At 41.1% G+C, this 21,357-nt stretch overlaps 1 protein-coding gene across 3 annotated transcripts; it reads right to left on the bottom strand.

Moving 5' to 3' along the window:
* Positions 1 to 1,073: 1,073 nt before the first annotated feature.
* LOC114441950 (dual specificity testis-specific protein kinase 1) lies at positions 1,074 to 21,357 on the bottom strand. 3 transcript variants are annotated; one of them, XM_028415150.1, is made up of 10 exons: positions 21,022 to 21,357; positions 19,954 to 20,085; positions 8,088 to 8,281; positions 7,316 to 7,437; positions 5,934 to 5,982; positions 5,507 to 5,656; positions 2,967 to 3,140; positions 2,764 to 2,847; positions 2,578 to 2,664; positions 1,074 to 2,047 (listed from the first exon to the last, which is right to left on the bottom strand). In XM_028415150.1, exons 2-10 carry the CDS (start codon positions 20,057 to 20,059, stop codon positions 1,943 to 1,945), a joined length of 1,071 nt encoding a protein of 356 aa, XP_028270951.1. In that variant the 5' UTR covers positions 20,060 to 20,085; positions 21,022 to 21,357; the 3' UTR covers positions 1,074 to 1,942. The 3 variants fall into 3 exon arrangements, with proteins under 3 accessions (XP_028270951.1, XP_028270952.1, XP_028270953.1); XM_028415151.1 differs by having other exon boundaries at positions 19,954 to 20,026; positions 21,022 to 21,354; XM_028415152.1 differs by lacking the exon at positions 19,954 to 20,085 and having other exon boundaries at positions 21,022 to 21,354.

Here is a 21,357-nt window from a genome sequence, read left to right as displayed (position 1 = left end):
CTTTTGATGTGTTCGCCCGCTGCCTTTATGCCAGTGGCGGCGGTGAAACCCTGAACCACTCAAAGGGACGCTTCACTTTGGTCCGTTAATTGGAAATATATGCATTATGTTGTCATGCTGAATATTCTGAAAAGCTCTGCTTCAAAGACGTGTAATTAACATCATCAACAGCTCCCACTGAGGTATGAGATGCTGCACTCAGCAGACATGAAAGAAACAACTGATGTTTGTCACATCCTGATTTAAAGAGCCAACAGAAGTTAAGGTGCTGGTTTGTTCTCTCTGTGATACCTAAACCCACAGGTTGACTGCATGTTAGTTGTAATTAGTGATTTTTATGTTTTTTGTTTAGCTGCACTGAAGCATTATGCATTTTCATAGTGTGGGCGAATCATTTTGTCTGCAACTCACACTAGTTTCTGTCAAAACAGACAAGTCAATAATTATGTATGGGCCCCATGGTTCAGGAGTGGGCAGCCATTATAGGTCCCAAGTGTATTTGCCTTAGTTCCATTTTAAATTAATTTGTAAATAATGCTAAGTTTTATTTCACTTTTTTTGCTCATGTTGCTACCAGAAGAAGATAGAAGCCACCCTGGCTCGCAACATTTCCCCGCAGGAACCCTGGGGGGTCAAGGAGCTCAAGCTTCAGAGAGCTTCGGTCTCTCTTTCCTAGGTTCCTCAGTTCCAGAATTCCCTTACTCATTCCTTTCAACCGCTCATCCTCTCATCCCTGTTTCATTCATCCTTAACATTTCAAAAAGTTGTTAAATTAGCATGGCCTAGTTAGTGAGATATATCTTCTTAATTTACTGTGTGTGCCATCTGTCATCAGTGATCAAGATATTTTGGTTTTATTTTACTTCCTGTTGCCATTTTAGGGAGTTCATAAATGTTGGGGGTGAGGTGCTGAACATGTTAACACACCAAACTGACAAGATCTTAGTTATAGATGGAAGCAGAAGGACGATCAATCGCTCGTGCAGGTATTTATCACAGCACCATCTTTGTGTCCAGTATTAGATATCCCACTGTATGTCCTCAGACTAGTGAATACAGTCTCACACGTCAGGCATTTTTTTATCATTTTATTTAATAGATGATTCAAAGGAAACGGTGGAATGTGAATGAATATTTACTCCATTGAATGGATACAACTGTCTAAATAAAGCTTTAATTCATTGTATTTCTTCCCCATCTAAAACAGGGAGTGGGATAGAAACTTTATGCATTTTGTTCTGTAGCTGCCTGAAAAATCTCACACAAAACCAGAGTGTACTAGACCCTTAACCACCCCCCCCCCCAAAAAAAGGAAAAAAAGTGGCAGAATTAAAAATAATAGTAACAATAAAACAAATAGTGAGCAAAAACAATAGCTTAAATATTTACATGCACATATTTAGCTCAAAGTAACTTCAATAACTGGAAAAAAGCAACAAAATCTGACGAAGCAAAGACTGGACTGGACTGCTGATGATTTACTGCACAATCCAGTTTGGTGGAAATAATAGTTAAATGCCAATATCACCTTCAAAGCCAACCTTCAAATCTACAGCTGCTCTGCTGTCTGAAGCAGTTTGTGTCCCACCCTGTGTGAAGTGACCTCCCTGTAGAAGTCCTCATAAAGAGACAAGCATCTAGGCCTACAGAGCCTCAACGAAGAGTCTAATTACAAATCACCTGTACACTAATGTGTCAGAGCAAAGTGTACATGAGAAGTCAGAGGAGTTTCCACCACCCTCTGAAAGCACATCTCAGTTCTGTGTGTCTGAGGCGCCTCAGTGAAGACAAGTTCGACTGAGTAGGAGCAGAAGGATGCCACAGAAATATCAAAGTGTGTGTCTGTGTGTGTGTGTGTTTTGATGAGCTTCCTGTCGATGCGGTGACTGTTAACAATCCTCTGGTCCTGATGCTGGACAGGTGCTGATTCTAGACACATAGCTCAACTTGTAGTCAGTTCAGATCTTGGCGGCAGCTCCAGGCTCTCAGCGACTTCTCCCAACTCGTCCAGCAACTCTGTGAATGCTGGCCGTCGGAAGGACTCCACCTTAGATAGGGAGAGAGGTGGCAAAAAAATCATTAAAAAAAATAGGACCAACAATATGGATGAGTCTTATTCACTGAGCCCTTACATATTTAAATACATAGGGTAAAGTTAAAAATGTACATGCACGTAAGTTTATTTGATCACTGTACTACTATTCACATACATCATGACATCATCAAATTCATTTTCATATTCTAAACACTTTTTTTTTAATTTACACAACAGCCAGAAGCTACAATACGTTCATGTTCAGTGTCCAAAATGGCAGAATGACAGTATCACTCTGCATCACTCAGAATGTCCCAGTGTTGCTGGCTTTTGAACACACCACCAATCAGGTGAGGTTACATCACCACAAAGGTCAGGAAAAATCACACAAAAAATGCAGCAAGGCCAGCGTGAGTGTGACTAAACCTATACCGTGGCCTGTTTTACACTTCTGTGATCTATGATAAATCTGACTGTTGCTTCTGTGGCTAACATTAGCATTTGGTTTAGAGTCCTCTACATGTTCAAATGTTTGTACGTACCATACAGCAGCTGGCTGCTAACTCCAGGAGACGCTGAGGACAGTCATTCACCAGCTCCCTGAATGCATTCACATCCAGCCCATAGTCCTGCAACACATCACATTTAACGTGTTTATACTGTCAAACAAAGTGTTACTGATGTTAAAATAATAATGCTGATACAATCTCTTTGGCAGGTGGCTTTACCTGTGTTCTGGGAAGTATCTCTGGGTCAGCAGGGATCCGGGCCAGGATTTCACAGAGCACTATGCCGAAGGAGAAAACATCCACCTGGAACATGCGACATACAAAAAAAAAATCCCACATATATGAGAACAGCAACATCCTAGAATGTACTAAGAATGCACCATTCTCCCCAACAGCTGATGTCAGTCCAGCAGGATGGCTACCTTGCGGTCGTAGGGCTCTCCTCGGAGCATCTCGGGAGCCATCCAGAAAGCAGAGCCCACCAGCGAGAGCTTTCTGCCGGGGTCCTTCACCGGGAGCTCCACCACTTCCCTGGCCAGGCCGAAGTCAGTCACCAGGGCCTCCCGACCTCGAGGCGTCACCCGGATCAAACAGTTCTGGAAAGACAGAGGAAAAAAAAACTGCAATGAGATCATTTTCCAGCAGAGGGCATCATAAGGCTGGAAAGTCTGTGTGCATCAATGGCTCATTTTGTTCTCTTTGTCTTGTGATGACAGATCTTTATATGTGCTTCCATTGTGCTTGAATGTGTTTCCTGGAACAGCTACCAGACAATCAGCCTGTCTGTAGTCTGTCTACTTATCAAACGGCTCAATAGATCGGCTATCAGCACCTTTCCAGCACACTAAATAATTCACCTGGGACTCATGTGAAGAGCTCTGTGCACAACAGAGTGGGAGTGTGACTGGTTGGCTTCCTGTGTGTGGTAGCCTCTGTCACGCTGAGGTTATTTAGATACAAACTTTCAAAGGGAAACAGCAAAACCTGACTGAGTTTATTGGTGAAGAACAGGAGGTGTGATGAGAGGCAGGAAGTGGGTGAGCTGCTCAGAGCTGCAGTTGCATAACAACAGTGGGTGGCCCTAAATGTGTGTGTGCAGTGTATGAGGCCTGAGCGTGGTGGGTTTGCATGGCATGGCTGCATGTGTGTAAATCTGTTTGTAAGACTCTGTGTGTGTGTGTTTGAGAGAGACGTCGTGTGTGTGTGTATGTGTGAGACGTCTTTGTCATGTGGCTCCCATTGCACAACTTGCATTTTCCATCCAGTAGCCTGTCATTAGGAGGCTCTCCTGGGGGAAAACTTCAGACTCCAGCTCTTAATTTAGCCTCTCTGCGCAGGAAAGCAACAGTTTGGGGAACAAAAGTAGAAAAGCTCTTGTCGAAGAAAAAAACTCATTAAAAGGGGCCCCAAAATGACAGCATTATTTCAGGGGGCTTTGGAAGGAGATTTGCCTTTTAGAAGCCACAAAGCGTTGACGTCACAAGCTTCATGTGTTCAGCAACTTAGCTGGATTCATGTAGTTTGTGACTTAATCCTTTCTTTGTTTTTTTAACCAAATTTAAAAGTGTCAATAAGAAACTTTCTGAATTGCTGTATACAAAATAAAACACATTCCTGATTTTTAGTCTTTTATTCTAAAACATTAAACCTGAAACTAATTTAGATTGAAGATCTAAATTAGTTTCAGGTTTCATTAGCCAGATAAGGCGCCTAAAAAAAGACATCAAGTTAAATCATTTCAACCTGTCTGTAATTACTGAGCTCCTAATCAGTGTGTGAACCTGTTTGTGCTTTAGTAGTCATTAACCCCCTAAACTGCATCCATCCATCCATTATCCATTAACCCGCTTCGTCCTCCAGTGCAGGGTCATGGGGGACTGGAGCCTATCCCCACTAACTATGGGTAACAGGCAGGCTACACCCTGGACAGGTCACCAGTCCATCACATCGCCTAAACTGCTTCCTTTATTGTTATTTTCTTTTAAATCACAATTTATCATGTATAAATACAGACAAACTGGTATCTTTCATTGGTCCTTGAATGCACCATGTATGAGTTTAAGTTGTAATATTTCATCAAAGCTGCATGCCTCAGTCAAAAAATTCACTTACACTGTGTGCACTAAAAAAATGTTCAATAATTTTTTGTTTTTGTATGATTTACGTCTTTCTAAAAACTTTATAAGATACTGTTATACAATGAAAAATCTGGTAATAATCCAGTCAGTCACCCTGGACTAACATTATGAATGGATCAGTCCGGATTCAGTGGTCAGAGCGTGACAGCTTCCGTGTGCATACAGAGGAACTGGGTCGGAGCCAAATGAGTAGCCTCAGGGTGACGTATGCAGAGAGGCTTAGGTGCCGGGGAAAAGGCCTCTCTTCTCCCACAAACTTAGTGTACGTGTGGGCGCCAACAAGTTACGTGTGTAGCAACTGCACTCTGTTAGCAACAATCTATTAACATGACAATAGAGACTGTCATGTTGTCTCTTTGCATTACTGAAGGTTTCCTCTGAGAATCCTGGCAACCAGAAGACACACACACACGCACACACACCAGTTTATGGATGCAGATGTCTAAGGTCTCTAGGACAATCCGATCTCCCCTGTTGTTCCTTTCCTCTGACTGACCTCAAGCAGATACCTTAATCCACGGTGTAGTCTGTTTACTAGGGATGTTGTTCACTCTATGGTTGAGTTCAAAACTCAATGTTGATTAGTCAGTCTCATCATCCTTCGCTATGCAAAACAGACCGTTGCTATGGACTCTGTTTTGATCTGTTTTGGGCAGGATCACGTTGAATCTGTCCTGTAAATTTGGTTTTGACTCAATGTTTTGTGTAAAATAATCTATGTTTCAGTGTGATGTCTGCTCAGAATCCACATCCAGACTACGTACACCACACTTCTTACTTTCAAGAGATGAAACGCTAATGCTAGGACAGGCTAACAGGCTCACCTTAGAGTTGAGGTCTCTGTGGTAAATGTTCTTGTAGTGCAGGTAGATCATTCCTCTGCTTATGTCACAGGCCAGGTCCACCTTCTCTCTCCAGCAGAGGGGGACATCTTTCCTGGCCAGGAGCTCCTCCAGACAGCCACCGTTCACATACTGTAACATCCAACAAACACCGGAATAAAAGGCTCAGAATAAAATAAATGAAACTGATGTTAGATACCAGTTTATTCCCTTTTTAAAGGAGGCTTGATATGTTAGTCCGACAGATGGTCATTTTGTCATGTGACAGATCAGATTAGGTGATAAACACCAGACTCAACTCACTCACCATTTCATTATCACTCCCTGTTCATATCAGTGTAATCTGTAGGCTCTCCACTCTTGGGACAGCACACACAGTAAAAATGACTCACAAACCCAGAGCACTCACCTCTAAGATTGGATAGAGTTTGTCTTCTTTCACACAGATTCCCAGATATCTAGAATGAAAAAAGTTATTAAATTATATTATTGGACTGAAATATAATAAAAGTGTTCTCCTATTTTTATGCTATTTGCATTCTTCTGTTATATTGTTGTGAGGCAGCTGGATTCCTGTAAAAATCTATTCACCAGGCTTGAAGCTGACAAGTCATCCAACATGCTAACTGCTAATTGCTAAGTGGTAACATGATAGTACATTTCAGCACATTTTTCTTTATAAAGACACAAAAATGATCTACAAGGATGCTGACTGCAAATTGGAAGTCTTCAAAGGTCAATCCTAAATGACTCAATGATCAGATTAAGGATAGCTTGTGACTGACAAATGATTCGGCCAATCACCTGCCACGTATTCTTTTAAAAGCACCTGTCCTTTCCAAACAATTTTCTGTGGCGACCACCTTGATAGAAAATGCTAACGGTGATAAATTTAACATCAAATGCAAAGTTTAATTTACAAAATCTATTTAAATTAGAATAAATATACATTTGAGTACTATATTGCTAAGTGAGCGTCATCAGATATCATTTAATTCTGTGTCGGCCTCAGGTTGTGCAGGTCGGTGTGTGTCTAACAGTGCGGTCTGCTTTTTATCACTGCCGTGCACACTGTAAGCAGATAAGCTGCACTCTGATAACCTTCCTGTTCTGACCTTGCTAAATGGCTAAAAATGAGATTGCTTAGACAAACATTATGTCTGCCTGGCTTCACATCTTATGTAACGCCTGTAGATGAAAGTGTCAGTGATAAACAGCACCAAGGTCTCACTTCTTTTGTGTCGAGCTGCACCTCTGCTTGTCAGTGACAGTAAAGATCAGCCATGCTCCTAAATATACTCAGCAGCACCTGCAAGCTGTCTGGTTTTCGGATCCACTCCACCTCTCCATTTCTTTTATTATCAACAATTCTGATTGCTTCTAACATATTGCCAGGTTTTTGCTAATATACTGCTCTATAAGTATGGTTGCCATAAATATTGTAAAGCTGTGATGTGGAGAGAACAGAGTGATGTGTGGGTGGGTGTAAGAGCCTGTCGAGACAGAGAGGAGAGACTGCAGGAGTCAGGAGGGAAATCCTGAGCAGAAATGAGATGTTTCAATGCAATTTTTCAACCCTGATACCAAAAAAATACCAATAGCAGTTTGCAGTTTGTCCTTCTGGACTCACTGTACTTTCTTGTCATGTGTTTTAAAGCTTTATAAGGTTACTGCCATTAAATGGGTGACCCCTCCCAAGTAGGCTACTAGAACCCTGGAATTAGGAATGCTTTGAAATTTTTCAAATTGAATTTAGTAGAGCATTTCAGATAAGATGTGGAGCTTGATTACCTGACGATGTTGGGGTGGGACAGTTTCTGCAGCAGGCTGATCTCCCGAACGATGCTGTCTTGGTCCACATCGTTTTTGTAGATCTTTACCACCATAACCTTCCGAGAGGTGCTGTGCATTACCTGAAAGGCAGTGGTGTTCATTAGGGGTAGCAGTTACTGGCAGCTAACATGATACTTTTAAATCGGCTGATTGTAGTCCTGCTGTTTCTAGAGGCAGTTATTGTCAGTACGGATAACCTTTGTGACTGTAAATGTTTTAGTCCTTTGGCATCTTTTACTCTACTTTAAAAAATATTCAATGAACTTGTGCTCCACAGGGATCCATTCTAGACCCTTATTTATGTTTTTATTGTTGCAGTGCCATCACAAATCAGGAGGGCAAAAACCTCTTTGTTCTAGATTCGATTTTAAAATCAAGCCAAGACTAAAAGTCCAAGAACTTTTCAATCTGACTCAAGACTCAAAGGTCTGACCTCCCTGTTCCCTCACTCATCCTGTGGCCTCTTTCTAGCTTATTCCATCAGGGACAAAGCCTAAATGTACAAAAATGAGCTCTACTCAATTGCTCTGCCTCAGCTTCGGGTGTTACATTTGGAATTATATAAGCTCTTAGCATGATGGGAGTAAGTATAGCGCCCCCACACTCTCCAAAGCTGGTGGGCCAATCACGGTATGGTAAGAATGTCCTAATTAGTGGCTGGAACAAAGCAAGCTTTGATTGCTGCTCAAGAGGAGGCAGCAGAGGGAGGGATGGGAGGACAGAGAAATACCTTATAGACTTTGGAGAAGAAGCCGCTCCCAATTAGCTCTGCACTGAAGTTCTCCCAGAATTCCAATTTGCGAACAGCTGTGCGGAGCTTCTGCCAGCGGTCCACATGGTAGTATTTGTCTGAGGATTCACCATAGAGTGTGGGACTAGTGGGCTCTGAGGACACATCCACATCACACATCCTGGAGATGTCCGCTGGGAAAGCAACGACAACAAGACAGGATGAAGGTGTTAGAGAGTATAGTACTTATAGAGTTAGTACTTGTTTTAGTGCAGGATTATTCATTTAGACACTAAAAAGTCACTCCACATTTCCTGCTGTGCAGCTTGGTGGAGACATTTCAGTTAAACAACTGAGATGAGTAGACTTCACTTCTGTAAGTCAACACCTGCTAGTTTCCACTGAGCCCGGTGACTGTAACCTGGACCTGAACTAACTGGATACAAATCAATGAAAACATCTACCTCATTACACTGCCGGACAATAAAGGTAACTGATATTTAATCGCTGAGAGTATTCACACATCACAAGATAAAGACCACTTTACCATGTCTGCCATTTTAAATTGAACATATCCAGTAAGCTATATGGACATGTATCTAAGGATCTCCTGTTGCATCAACCGCAATCTTCATCATCCATTGGCAGAATTCTAGCAAGTATCATCTTGCTCTAAGAAAGAAGAAAGCATGTATTGTATATGTATTGGCCAAAAAAACAAGCTTTTTGTCTATAAGCAGGGGGTAAATAATTTAGCTTTTTAGCCTCCTATTCATGCAGAACTCGCCCCTGCAGCCAGCATTGACCCATTAGCCTCAGTGGACATGGGCACCACTGCTCCCTAACAACAAACGCAAGTTCCCTATTTAATTAGCTTGTTAGCATTTATCATATGTGGTTAGATCCATATTTTTAGTAGTATTTGTATGTATTGTTATTTATACCATCACTTTTTGTAAAAGCCTTTTAAATCTAAGTGAAATGAGGAGAAAATGCTCCATCTTTAATTCAGTTGAAAGGACGACTGGATTAGAAGATAATGTATTAATGTGATTGACTGTTAATCACCCCACTGTACACTCCTGCTTCTCATAATCCATCAAAAATATTACCTGGGAAGTTTTTCTAAGATAATATATAATAGCGCCGCATCAGCAACATGTAGATTTATATATATATTCTGTGCAATCATTAGCAGTTAGACATTATAGCATATGCTGACCCTACACTCTCTGCTGAATAGAACACCCAAACTTGGGTGCAGACTGTGCAGCAACCAAAAGGGCAATTTCTGCATTTAACTAATGAAAGCAGCCCTGAAAGAAAGAGGAGCTCACAAAGGGCTAATTCCACACTCACACTTCCAGCTGTATTAGCTGGATAGATGAGGGGAAAGTGCTTCCACTTTACAGGGTGAAACAAAGACAGTGAATAATGTGAGGCTTAAAATAGAGGTTCACCACACACACACACACACACACACACACTCCATCCAGACCTGTCAAGAGTGATGTATGTCCAAAGATGTCGGTGAGTTTCCATTTATGACTGCACAAATTTAATAAAATAGGTGGACTTAAGTGGTAATTTTAAAAAGAAAGAATTCCTGTTCTTCTTTTTTAATGTATTTGGTGCACACGTATTGCATGTAAAAGCACCATGACAACTTTTTTTAACAGATCAGAATATGATAACCTAGATGGGACTCATGGTGGTCATGTAAATAGAGGAGAAGCATGTTTGAGGTGGAAGAAGTTTATCTCATAATACTGTATTGTGAAAGTATTTTTTATGATCTTGTTAATGCCTAAAATGTGAAAAGAAACATGAAATCGAAGATTACATATGAAGAACTGCAAAAAATCTATGATCAGTCTTTTTTGATTCACAAAACCCAAAAAATATCTGGCAGTGTATAAATCTGTGAAACACACTAATTTTGACCAATAGGCAATGTGGTACAGTGCAGTACATACGTGCACTAACTAAATTGTTTTAGCTTTTAGCCTACAAGTCTTCTCATGCTCCTGATGGCTTATAAGTTTAGATAAGATGTTTACAGGACACCAGGGGACATTTTTAAAGAGATTATTATAAAAATGAATAAATGAATATGTGTGTATGTTACCATCTTTTTAACCTGAACTCTAACTGTACACCAGTTATTCATATGAGTTTTCACAGGTAAATGCATTTTTTCCCTTCCTGCTCCTCAGCTGCAGGTCTGTGTTGGATATACTACAGAGACCAGTAGTACCAATGGTATCAGGTTGTGCTGCTCTCAGGCCAAAACAAACACCTCCACCTGATTTCCATTTGATATTTGATACCAACCAGCACAGAGTAAAATACAGGAACGTCCGTGCTATATGCACACAACAAATGCATATATTGGGTTTCTCTAAATTTCACAAGGCCGTTTTTGCTCTTTAATTTTTACTGGTATTCAGATTGGTTGACACTGATTGGAAAACTCTGGATGCGCCTCCCAATGTATTGTTCTTTAACTTCAGATTTTTATCTCTGGTGGCTGTTTACATTGTAATCTCTGCTCTGGCCCAAGGTCGTGATTTATAGCCTTTTTATTTACCCTTGCACCCCTCCTGCTGCATGCTTGGAAAGCTTTGGCTGCTTAGTTACAAGATTCATGTTTGCTCTAGCTCTGTGGGATTCAGGCCTTTTACCTTCATCCATCACTTTGGACTGGCATGTGGATTTATAAGAGGACTTATTGTGAGCTTCTGTGCAGTGGATGGGTGGAGGGGAGGACAGAGGAAATCCTTTTCACTCCTGTCCTTCTGTATTTGCTTCAGTCTAAGCATCATGATCAACATGAGCCCTCTCCTCTCTGATGTGAGAATAACCTCACCATGAAGCCCTGTGAACTTTACATCTGACTGTCTTTGTGATGTCTCACTGTGTGCCATTTTTACCGTTCAGGGTTGTGTGTATAGGTCACTGCAGACACATCATCAAACAGGGATGTGACTGAATGCTGCAGGGCAACCATCAAAGCAGGTTTTATTTTTACTTTGGTCCAAGTGGAATAGATGCTGTATCAATTGATATGAGCATCTGATGCCAATACCTAGTAAAAGATCAGATCTACAGTAATAATAATGGTGCAGGTCATTCAGTGTAAATCTAGCTAGTTGATGAAGATTCACAGTCATCCAGGTAATTGTCATTCAGAAGGTTGAAGCAAGGCAACTGGACTTTTCACTGCTCAGCCAAGGATTTTGATCGGTTCTGAAAGCACAGAAAGAGGCAATATGGCTGTGAAAAGGCAGTTTGATGGTGCTCTTTTTGTTTATTGATTATTTGAAGGAACAGCATTAAAATAGCCCAAACAGAAAAGGTAATATACAGAGTCCGTTCAGGTGTGCGCATACATCGTACGTTTTTTTTGACCCGTGTCGCTCGTTCCTTCGTATTTTTTTTCTGCTCAAAAAGCAGTTTATTTCTTTGTAGCCCTGTCGTGGTTTGATGATTGTTTACATACGGCTTTTGTACGCAACCCGGACACTGTCCCCGTGAACCGGAAGTATCACATCACTAGTGGGATTCCCTAGCCGCATATGCATTCAGACCTGAGCTATATATAAGCCAATCCGGCTAGATTCACCTCCAAGGTGGATTGGAAACTATCCGGATATATCCAGATACGGCCCGAATCCCACTCTAGCCGGATTGATTTCCCCAGTGTGAACGGGGTCAAAGACCTTGTGATAGACACTGACCAACAGGTTCCTGTTTACAGAAGGTTGTGGTTAGCTTCTTAGCATAAAGACACAAGGAAGGAGGAAACAAAAAGAAATCTACAAATTACTCATTTACTCGTTTTATTTCAACTGTATAGTCTGGAAAAAAACGATCTCACACATGTTCAGTTGAAACCCATGGCAACAATGCTACTGGTTCACCTCTGACCTTGTTTTTGGTTGTTGACTTCACCATGTTGCACTTTTCCTCTTTAGAATGAACTTGCCAAACATTGAGCTTTGCCTCAAACACTGGATGAGTTCAGTGTTGTGGTGGGAGGCAGCAGAAACGGACAGAGATACATTGTGCTGTGTGACCTCCAACACTGTTTCCAACCCACTCGTCCATCTCGTACAAGTGCTGTGTTGTTCTCAAACAGGATTTTTCTTTGCACAAAGAAAAAAAAATATAGAGTGAAGCATCTCTCTCTATCTCTCGGACAGTGTTTCCACTGGGAGTCGGGGTGTCACTCTGTTGTGCAATAAATCTGCACTGTTTGTTTTGATGCCATACATAACCACAGAGTGAGGTTCTGCCTGATATGGTGAGACTCCCAGATGGCCTCAATGCATCAGAGAAAACACAGATAATTTTGTTGTTTACAACCATACTTCAGGTTTCTCCTATTATACATATAGGCATATAAATGCAGTGCCTTATCCCTGATCTGAAAACTAGGGAAACAAAATACTTCACAAGAGCACAACACAACTCACCTCCATGGGACAATCCTTAAAGGACAACAGTGAACTGTATAGTTTAAAACAGGGGTCAGACTCTAACAACCACCACTAAACAGAAAGCTCTGAAGGATCCTTGGCTTCTTTTCTAACACTACCAGGATCAAACCTTTTCATTAGCCCCTAAGTGATGTCACAGTGTGGTTTCACTCTGTCACACATGGATGCATGGTCATGGTCTCAAACTGTCACATATATAAAGTCAAAGGGAGCATTTTGGCACTATGTTTTCATCTTTAAACTGGAAGAGGTTAAGACCCCCTTTAGACTTGCGCAATCAATTCGGGCAAAATCCCGCTATAGGATTGATTTTTTTTCTCAATCTGAACAGCACAAATCCAGTTGAAGCCGGATTGATTTCAACCTGGACCTGCTAAGGTCTGAACGCAAATGCAGTGAATCTAGCTAGCAACATCATACCTCCAGGTTCACCTGGACAGTATCTGGGTTGCGTACGAAAGCCGCATGTAAACATGTGTTTGCCCAGAGTTTATTTTCGACATGGCCACAATGGAATCAACTGCGTTCTGGACCAACAAAACAAACAAAAACAAAAAATGGAAGAACAAACAAGCCAAAAGAAACCGCATGATGCATGTGCGTACCCTGTCCTACCTCGGTCTTACCGAGGTCGGAATTATACGATGCAACACCTGGTGGTTTGGAGGATTGCAAAGGTGCCGGATTAAGCATGGACACTACCATAGTACCAAAGACTTCACTGTCATTTTTTTCTAAGCCTAACCAAATGGTTTTTAAACCTTAATTAAGTAATTTAAACATGGGATGTAGTAAAAGCAACAGTGAACAAGTGAAATCAATGCACTACAATACACCTCTAAAATTTTAACAGCACCTAATGAAAATCAAACCCGAGTTTGAAAATCTGGCCACCACCCTCCCTCTTGCCTCCTATCATGGACTTTGTGGTGGTCCTTCATTGATTTTGGCCAAGCAGGAACAAGTATTACCGCAACACCTGTGCTACATCCAGACGTCTACATCTCATTCATCCAGGTCATGTTATATCCACAGTTATAAATCGAGTCGACTGAGTTGTGAAATGTCTTCAGAAAACTGTGCTATGAGTCCAGTGGCCTAGGATGTCCAAAAAAATCTCTACAAACATTCATGTAGGGCTGCAATGATTACTCAAGTAATATTCGAGGGCAAAATGCATTGACAACTAATTTAGTACTCGATGACTCGTTAGTGACATCATTGGGGATGATTCTCTCGTGGTGTAGCGGGATGATCAGCATTTTGGGCACAAGAGGTCCCGGGTTCTAAACGCGGGTGAGCCGTTTGAACACACTCACTCACTCTCACACTCTTTTTGGCGCAGGCTAAAGCAATCACACTGCAGCGGTCCAACGCAGGTATCCACCTTCTGCTAGATGCACCCGTATCTATGGGAAAACTATGACATTTATGTGTGATCCAAGTACTCGCAAAAATAATCGGCGAGTATCTGAGTATCAAAATACGTGTTTGTTGCAGCCCTACATTAATGGTCTCCAGAAGATGCACCTTACTAACTTTGTTAATGCTTTACATTCTTACCTAAATCAGTTTTTTAAACTATTTTATAAGCCTTAGTACAATTTACTGAAATTAATTTATTACTTAAGTAAATATTTTTTGTTACACATCATTAATTCCAATGTGTGGCTCATGATACAATGTAAAGTGAAACTCCAGAAGGATAAACTATGCATATGAGAGGCTGTGAACCATAACATACATGTGCACAACGTGGTCAGCATAATTAGCACTACAACGACCCACCAGGTACCATAACATGAACGATTTGTCTGTCATCCAAAGTCTAAATAACATATCGGTGTACGTTGCCATAGTGATGACAATCAGTGCAAAGCAGTATTAAGTAGCAAACCCTTGCATGCTAATGCACTACAATCCTATGGTTAAAACAGCATCACTTACAGCAAACATAGATCAGCTAGTATAGTGCTAATGCTGGGATCTATCCCAGTCTTTATTATGATGTAACTTTAAAATCCACCCAATTCTTTAACCGACTAAAACCCCCATCAGTCATTTTCTGACCGCTGCCACCTCCACCATCCCCTCTAAGACATGGCCCTTAAGTTACAGTCATCCATGACGTCTTTTTCCATGCAGCTCCAGCTGCAACAACCACATTACAGCCTCGCTGTGGTATTAGGAGGTGTACCACAGGGCAGAGCACATTACTGCCATAACCACCACAACAGCTTTCTATTGTATCTTAGTATATTTACATTCTCATCATGGTTAAGGGTTGTGAAATCAGAGCTGTAAACACTGTGGAGTATTCCTTCTCTAAATCATCCAGATGGCACTTAGATGTTGCAAACAAACAAAAACAACACAGATAAAGTAGCTGCTTCAACTACTTTTAAGGTAAAACACAAACAAGTCAGCGTAACGTGATCTTAAGCACGTAGTAAAGTAAGACAGTGAGTGAGGTCAGTGGAGTGGAAAGACACAGAAGAAGAAATATATAATGTATCATTTCCTAAGTGGACACACTGTTCCAAGAAAAGACCTCCACTAGAGTCTGTGTTTACAACTGCTGAGAGGCTTCATGAACCGGCTGAGTCCATTTATGTATACAATTGTTTCATAATATTACTTTTTTTGCAGTTTTCAATAAACATCAAACCATGATGCCAAATTAAAGATATCCCCTTTAAAGGATGCACGGTGCACAGATTCCTGTAAATGTTAATGAATGCCTCACCTTGGAGTTCTACTTGTCACTTACAGGAAGGGACCGAGGACTCACTAGATGAACAATTACAAGACTGCTGGACTTTCATGAGATATGTGGCCCGCACACTTACATGACAGTCCATCATGTCTAGATTCATCCAGCACAGAAGTTGACTATAACCAAACAGCTCTATACAAAAAACTATCTTTCGCACATAAGGTTAGAAAGTTGCTGGAGTTTCTAGGTGTCTCTACTTCTCCTGCAGCTACGATCAACCTATCACAATTAGGACGACAGGACGGTATACTTGGCACAAGTTGTCCGAAGACAACAAAATTCACAAAATACATGCTACATTGTTTTGTTTTCACCTCTTAGGAGATATAGTCGTTTATAGGTTAGTAAAGCAACAGGACACTTAAAACTGGGGCTGTGTGTCATACCCCATTGAATATATTTAAGATCAATACCACATTAGATTGAAACTTCATCAATGATCAGCAGTCATTTATGCTGCAGACTTTAGCATGAGGACTGTTATTTATAAACCTGAATTAGTGATGCAGGATTATTTTTAGATGACACCAGTATGCTGCTCTAATAGACCAAATGGGTTCACCTGCAGCATGTAATGCCATGTGTCATTGCTAGGTTGTAGGTGTTTCACCACCTCCAAGCACATGTCAGTGTGAAACATTCATGACAGACCCACACAAGAGTTTTCAAATGTGTAAAAAAGATTATAAATTTACACAGCAGGTTACAATCACCATTTACTTTGCAGGTGATTTAAAATATTTGAGATAAATCTCACAATCAACTACAGCCATTTTATTTGATACTCAGAAGCCTCCTTTAGCCTCTTTTAGCACATTGTTTTGGTTTTCGAGGACTGTAACATTAGAGTTTGCAGCTTTGCCTGCACACAACCTGCCCAACATAAAAAAACCTAATGCAGAAAAGTAACATAAAATGTATTATCTTTCAGCAGTATGTTCCTTTTATGCAGTGCGTACATATGATCATCGTTGACTTCATTGATTTGCATTGATTGCACATTATGCATTTGTGTTTTTCAAACTGTGGGACAGTATTATTACTTGGGCATTAGTAAATGTTATGCAATATTACACATAATTCTGCATCACCAACTGCGGCTGACGCCAGTGGTGAGCCACAGCTATGTGTGGTCTGGCTTCGGCCATCCCTCATTGATTTGACGTCTAATCTAACACATCAGCAATCTGCTCAGTTGTCACCTCTGATTTTGAAAACCTGCAGATCAACACTGAGCTCAGAGGCTGCTGCTGCTGCTGCTCCAAGACTATAGCTTCACCTCACTTTGGAAAATCCATGAAGCAATTAAAAGCTACTGTGGTTTGGCTGAGTCAAGTTTAAGCGCTAAGCTTTAATGCATTAGACTGCCAAAAATGTCATGACTAGAGGGCAGATTAGCACTCTGCTGTGGTGCAGCGGACACATCGGCTACATAGTTTATGCCTGAAGTCAATGTGGCTCAGAGGATGCTGTTATCCACCCAGACTCTGGCCAGAATTGGAATTTGGAGTCCCATTTGGGCTAGATTTATTTTTCTAACACTATTTGGCCTAATCAGTGTTGTATATGCTTAAATTTATTAATTATGCATCTAATATGATTCAAATATATCAGAGTTCTGATTTTCTATGAAATTATTACACTGACTTACACTTATCTAGATATGTATTGACAGGCGATACCTGATAACAATCTGTCAGTCAACATCCACTATGGATTTAAATCACTCAACTGGATAAAAATTGCTGAAAAGAAAACACAACAAGCTGCTTAGGATCCTTTAAAGCTCGCAGGAGGAGCAAACTTTCGTGTAAAACGAGCTGCTATTGTTCCATAGGCCTTTGTCGCATCTAAAACATGCCGGCACACAGAAGACACTAAATGGTATAAACCACTTTGACCACAGGCACATAGCTCTGAGACTGACAAGACAATGTATAGAGGGTTAAATTACCACATGTGTCTCTGTAACACTATCCTGCATACATGCAGCTTCAAATTCAGTTTTGTTACAGAAACAACTTAGAGTTCAGAGTCACGTGGCTACGCTCCAGCAGTGCTTATCCTCTCTAGGAAATTTGCGTGCCATCAACTTTATTAACACCTGTTTGGTGTAAAAGGGAACAGTGAGCCACATAGTGCGACTACTATCACATGTGAGTCACCACCCTGACGCCGCCTAACAACACACGTTTGGAAGGTGGCAGAGTCCTTCGTGGATGCTCAGAAGTCATTGGACTGACGTGCATAAACACAGTCACACACTGACATACTGTCTGCTTTCCCATGTTATTCCTCTGAGAGAATCCTTGCGTTGACTGACGAAGTTATGCGGAAAAATCTCACTTCGGTGTGAACTATTTTAATACAGCAAAACCTTCCTGAATGGCATTCCTTATCAGCTGGGAGGACGTCAGCGCGGTCATGGCCAGCCTTGGTATTCTGCTCGATGGCATGTGCGGTCAGGCGCAAGGTTAAACTCACAGCAGGTTGTTATGGCACCGTATTTCCTGCTTTTTTGCTTGTTTTAACTTTTCAATCCCAAGTGTGAAAAACGCAAAGGCCCAGCTGAAAACACTTTGTAACAGAGGTGAACTGATACTACAGTGAATCTTTAGAGTGGTGTCGAAATGTTGACGTAAGCGATGTAAGCACATCGTCATTCTGAGGTCTAAATGCGGATGTTCTGGCATGTCATGGATATCACAACAAGTGGTAAACCCAAAGTACAGGCCTGCAAATTTGTTCCAAAACCTATGAATGATGTAACAGATTTTAAAAGAAGCCAAGAGTGGAAATAGAAGAGGAGAGTGAGACATGCAAGATGAAGAAGCAGAAACAGGAACAGACGAAACTGCAGAAACTGGTGCATTGACATAACTCAGGTACAACAAAACAGTTCTATTAAAATGTTAATATATTCAAAGTGATACAAATTCAAATGATGACTCTATAGGGGAAAAAAAACTGGAAACCAACCAGCCAAGATGGCAGAGAGAATGAGAGGTGACAGCAGGAAAGAGAGGCAGAGAGAGTGACAGCTAGATGATAGAGCTGCACTGTAAGCGTTTCTGCGTCAGTGCTCAAAGTAACAGCGATTGTTCAGAACCAAGCCGAATGAACAAAAGCAGCTTGAATAGCCGGGGTTGATTCCCCTGACTTTGATTGACAAAACCCTGCCAATTGTGTTAGCGTGTCAGTGCGCGCTTTCCACCGCCGTCATTGTGAAGTCCGAGCGAGGCTGTTGGCGTGGAAAAAAAAAAGAAAACAAAAACAAACTGTGGCCTTCAGGGCTGTTACACCAGCCCTCTGCGACTACATTTAGGTCAGGACTTTTTCAAACTTAAAAGTAGTATAATGTTTGAACATGAAAGTTGTATGTAAATATTAAAGCAGAGATTTTCAGGCTCTACTTGTGTGCATATCACCAATGCAGAACTGTGCTGCATCCTTTTGGAGAATGTCCAATTAGCAGTGTAGGCCTGTCTAGTCTGAGGAAAACTTCATCATGATGCGCTGCTTCTGTCACCTAGCAACCTGCAGTTCATATTAAAGTTTAGAGTTATCATGGGACACAATATGATATGTTGGGCTATGATGGATCCACCTGATGCATCTTTCATTATTAAGAAAAAAGACACATTTGTCAGCCACAGTCTCCAAAAAAAAGTAATAGCACAGCTTTGTCTTGTCACACAGCCCCTGATTTGAACACATTGCTTCAAAATGGCTGCCTTCCTGTGGGGGCTTTGGTATGAATCTGGTCATGACAGTTCTGTGTCTATGAAATTTTGGAAACACCAACATACAACACATGGTGTTTCACTAACGTCTGCTACATGTGTCAGATTTGGTGCATTTAAGTCTATTTAGTTTGACTATAATCATTTTCTGTTTCATGGAAAATGACATGTTGCCATGGCAACAACATTTGACTCAGACAAAGTCAAAGTGCATGAGCTACAATAATTATATTGGCAAAATTAAAAACTAAATTCATTGTTGCCTCGGCTGAACACTTGTGGAAGTACAGTAATTTGCTGCTGCCAGTAGATGGTGCTAGAATGCACATTATTATTGTTATCTAAAATATGAATTATAAATTATTCATATTTATGATGATGATGATTATCATACAGATTATTCACGTCGTTAATTGTTTTGTAGCGCATCTTTGTGTACAGTTAACATCTTAACATCTAACACTAAATTTGTGAATAAAAAAAAAGAATAGCCTGCAGAGGACATGTTGAACATGGAGAGGTGGTAACAGGACACTTCTATGACGCACCATCTTTGGACATGTTCAGACTGGCTGGATGCTGAGTGAAAGTCTTTCTATTTCAGAACAATGCAGACCTAAACACAATTACTGCATGACACCTGCTTAAAGTGCCAACGCACGAGGATTTAACACATACAGAGAGTGCTGCAAAGGATGGTGGCACACTGACATCAAGCAAATGCACACACAGCTCAGCACAAGGCTGTGGATTCTCTGTTCAGTCCAACATGCATCAAGAAGACTCTTCATTTCTTTGCAGTGCAAACATTTTATGTGAAATATGTGGAAAATATCAATACTTACTCCATTGACTTAATAAGCTATTCATGTGCATCTTGTTGGTGGTGAAACAGAACCAGTGGTCGCTGTGCAGACACTGAGGAGGAACCACACGCATGCAACAACACATGAGCACAAGCACAGACACGGGACTTTCTACAGAAACAACACACAAGCAAGCCACACGGAAAACTAATATGAAGACCATGATGACTGGCAGGCATGGATCTCACATTTCCAAAAAAAAAAAAATTTAATGTTCTGGACAAGACACAGGACGGTGAGACAGCTGCCATGTGACATATTTACCAAAATATCTCTGCATAGCATGACCTAGCTGATAATCAAAATCAATGAAATGACTTTACAGTGACTTACACACCGTGTCTGCTCAGTTTGAATTACACTTCACAGATTTCCTTGTGGTTCCCCAACCCCACTGTCTTGTGATCCCTCCTCATCACACATCCCAGCCTTAGCAAAGAGATGTAACCCAAAAGTGTTCTCATAGTGTTTCATCCACAGGCAAGTTTATATACAAGTGGATATTTCACAAAAATACAGCATTATTAAAAGAAGTATTTCCTCCATATTTCCCATAATGTTAGTTCACTTTTAAAGCTGCATTATCTGATTTTTGGATTACTACTTTCTCAACCTGCCTACAGAATAAACAATTGATTACAGAAAAAAAGACAAACTGTGCTATATGAGCACACAGAAGCTTATTAGACTTACCGTACTTGATCACTTTGTCATTCAGACAGCTGTGAACAGAGCACTGTTCTTTTCTCTGTTTTGGTCTCCACCAGCTGAAAAATCTAACCTGTTCTGTGAAAAGTTCCACTATATTCCACAACTTGCCCGCAGGAAACACATAATACTAAAATACTAAAACATTACACTTTCATTTTATTATTATAAATATTTATTAGTGCAGCTTTAAAGTTTGAGGACCTCTCTGATTTATTTTGGGGGCCCCTTTCGGGATGCTGAGTCTTATGTTGGGAACCACTGAACAGCGCCACTGTGATATATTGTCTGACAGTAAGTTTGCATCGACTATTGCGCAGATAACATAAACATACTCACATTAACTGAATCCCGGCGTCGTGCAGTTAAAAGCAGCTCGGCTTTAAAGTGAGAGTGAAACACTTTGCATCATATGTCCGCGGCTGTCCGCTCTCTGAGCCGCTTCTTTCCACACTTTGTCCCCCTCGCAGCGTCTCTCTCTCTTGCAGCAGCCGGTGCATTCAGCTCCCCTGCAGCCCGAGTCGACTCTGCGTTGACAGCGTCGGCGGTGAAACAAGCCTCGCTAATGCAAATGCATGTTTCATGGGTTGTCTTAGGAACCCGCTTCACCAGCACGTCGGGGGATGTAACTCCACCCACGGGTAAGAGGAGGCCGGCCAGAGCTGAGCAGCAGGC

The sequence above is a fragment of the Parambassis ranga genome, chromosome 9 (assembly GCF_900634625.1).
Source record: "Parambassis ranga chromosome 9, fParRan2.1, whole genome shotgun sequence".
Lineage (NCBI taxonomy): Eukaryota > Metazoa > Chordata > Actinopteri > Ambassidae > Parambassis > Parambassis ranga.
The sequence above is the reverse complement of the archived record's forward strand: the minus strand, read 5'-3'. Positions and strand labels throughout refer to the sequence as shown.

Coding starts and splice junctions, on each gene's coding strand:
- LOC114441950 (XM_028415150.1), bottom strand. CDS start 20,059: ATGTGTTGTTGCATGCGTGTGGTTCCTCCTCAGTGTCTGCACAGCGAC. Junction 7,438..8,087: donor TCTTCTCCAAAGTCTATAAG/GTATTTCTCTGT, acceptor ACTGCCTTTCAG/GTAATGCACAGCACCTCTCG. Junction 3,141..5,506: donor ACAGAGACCTCAACTCTAAG/GTGAGCCTGTTA, acceptor CTGTCTTTCCAG/AACTGTTTGATCCGGGTGAC.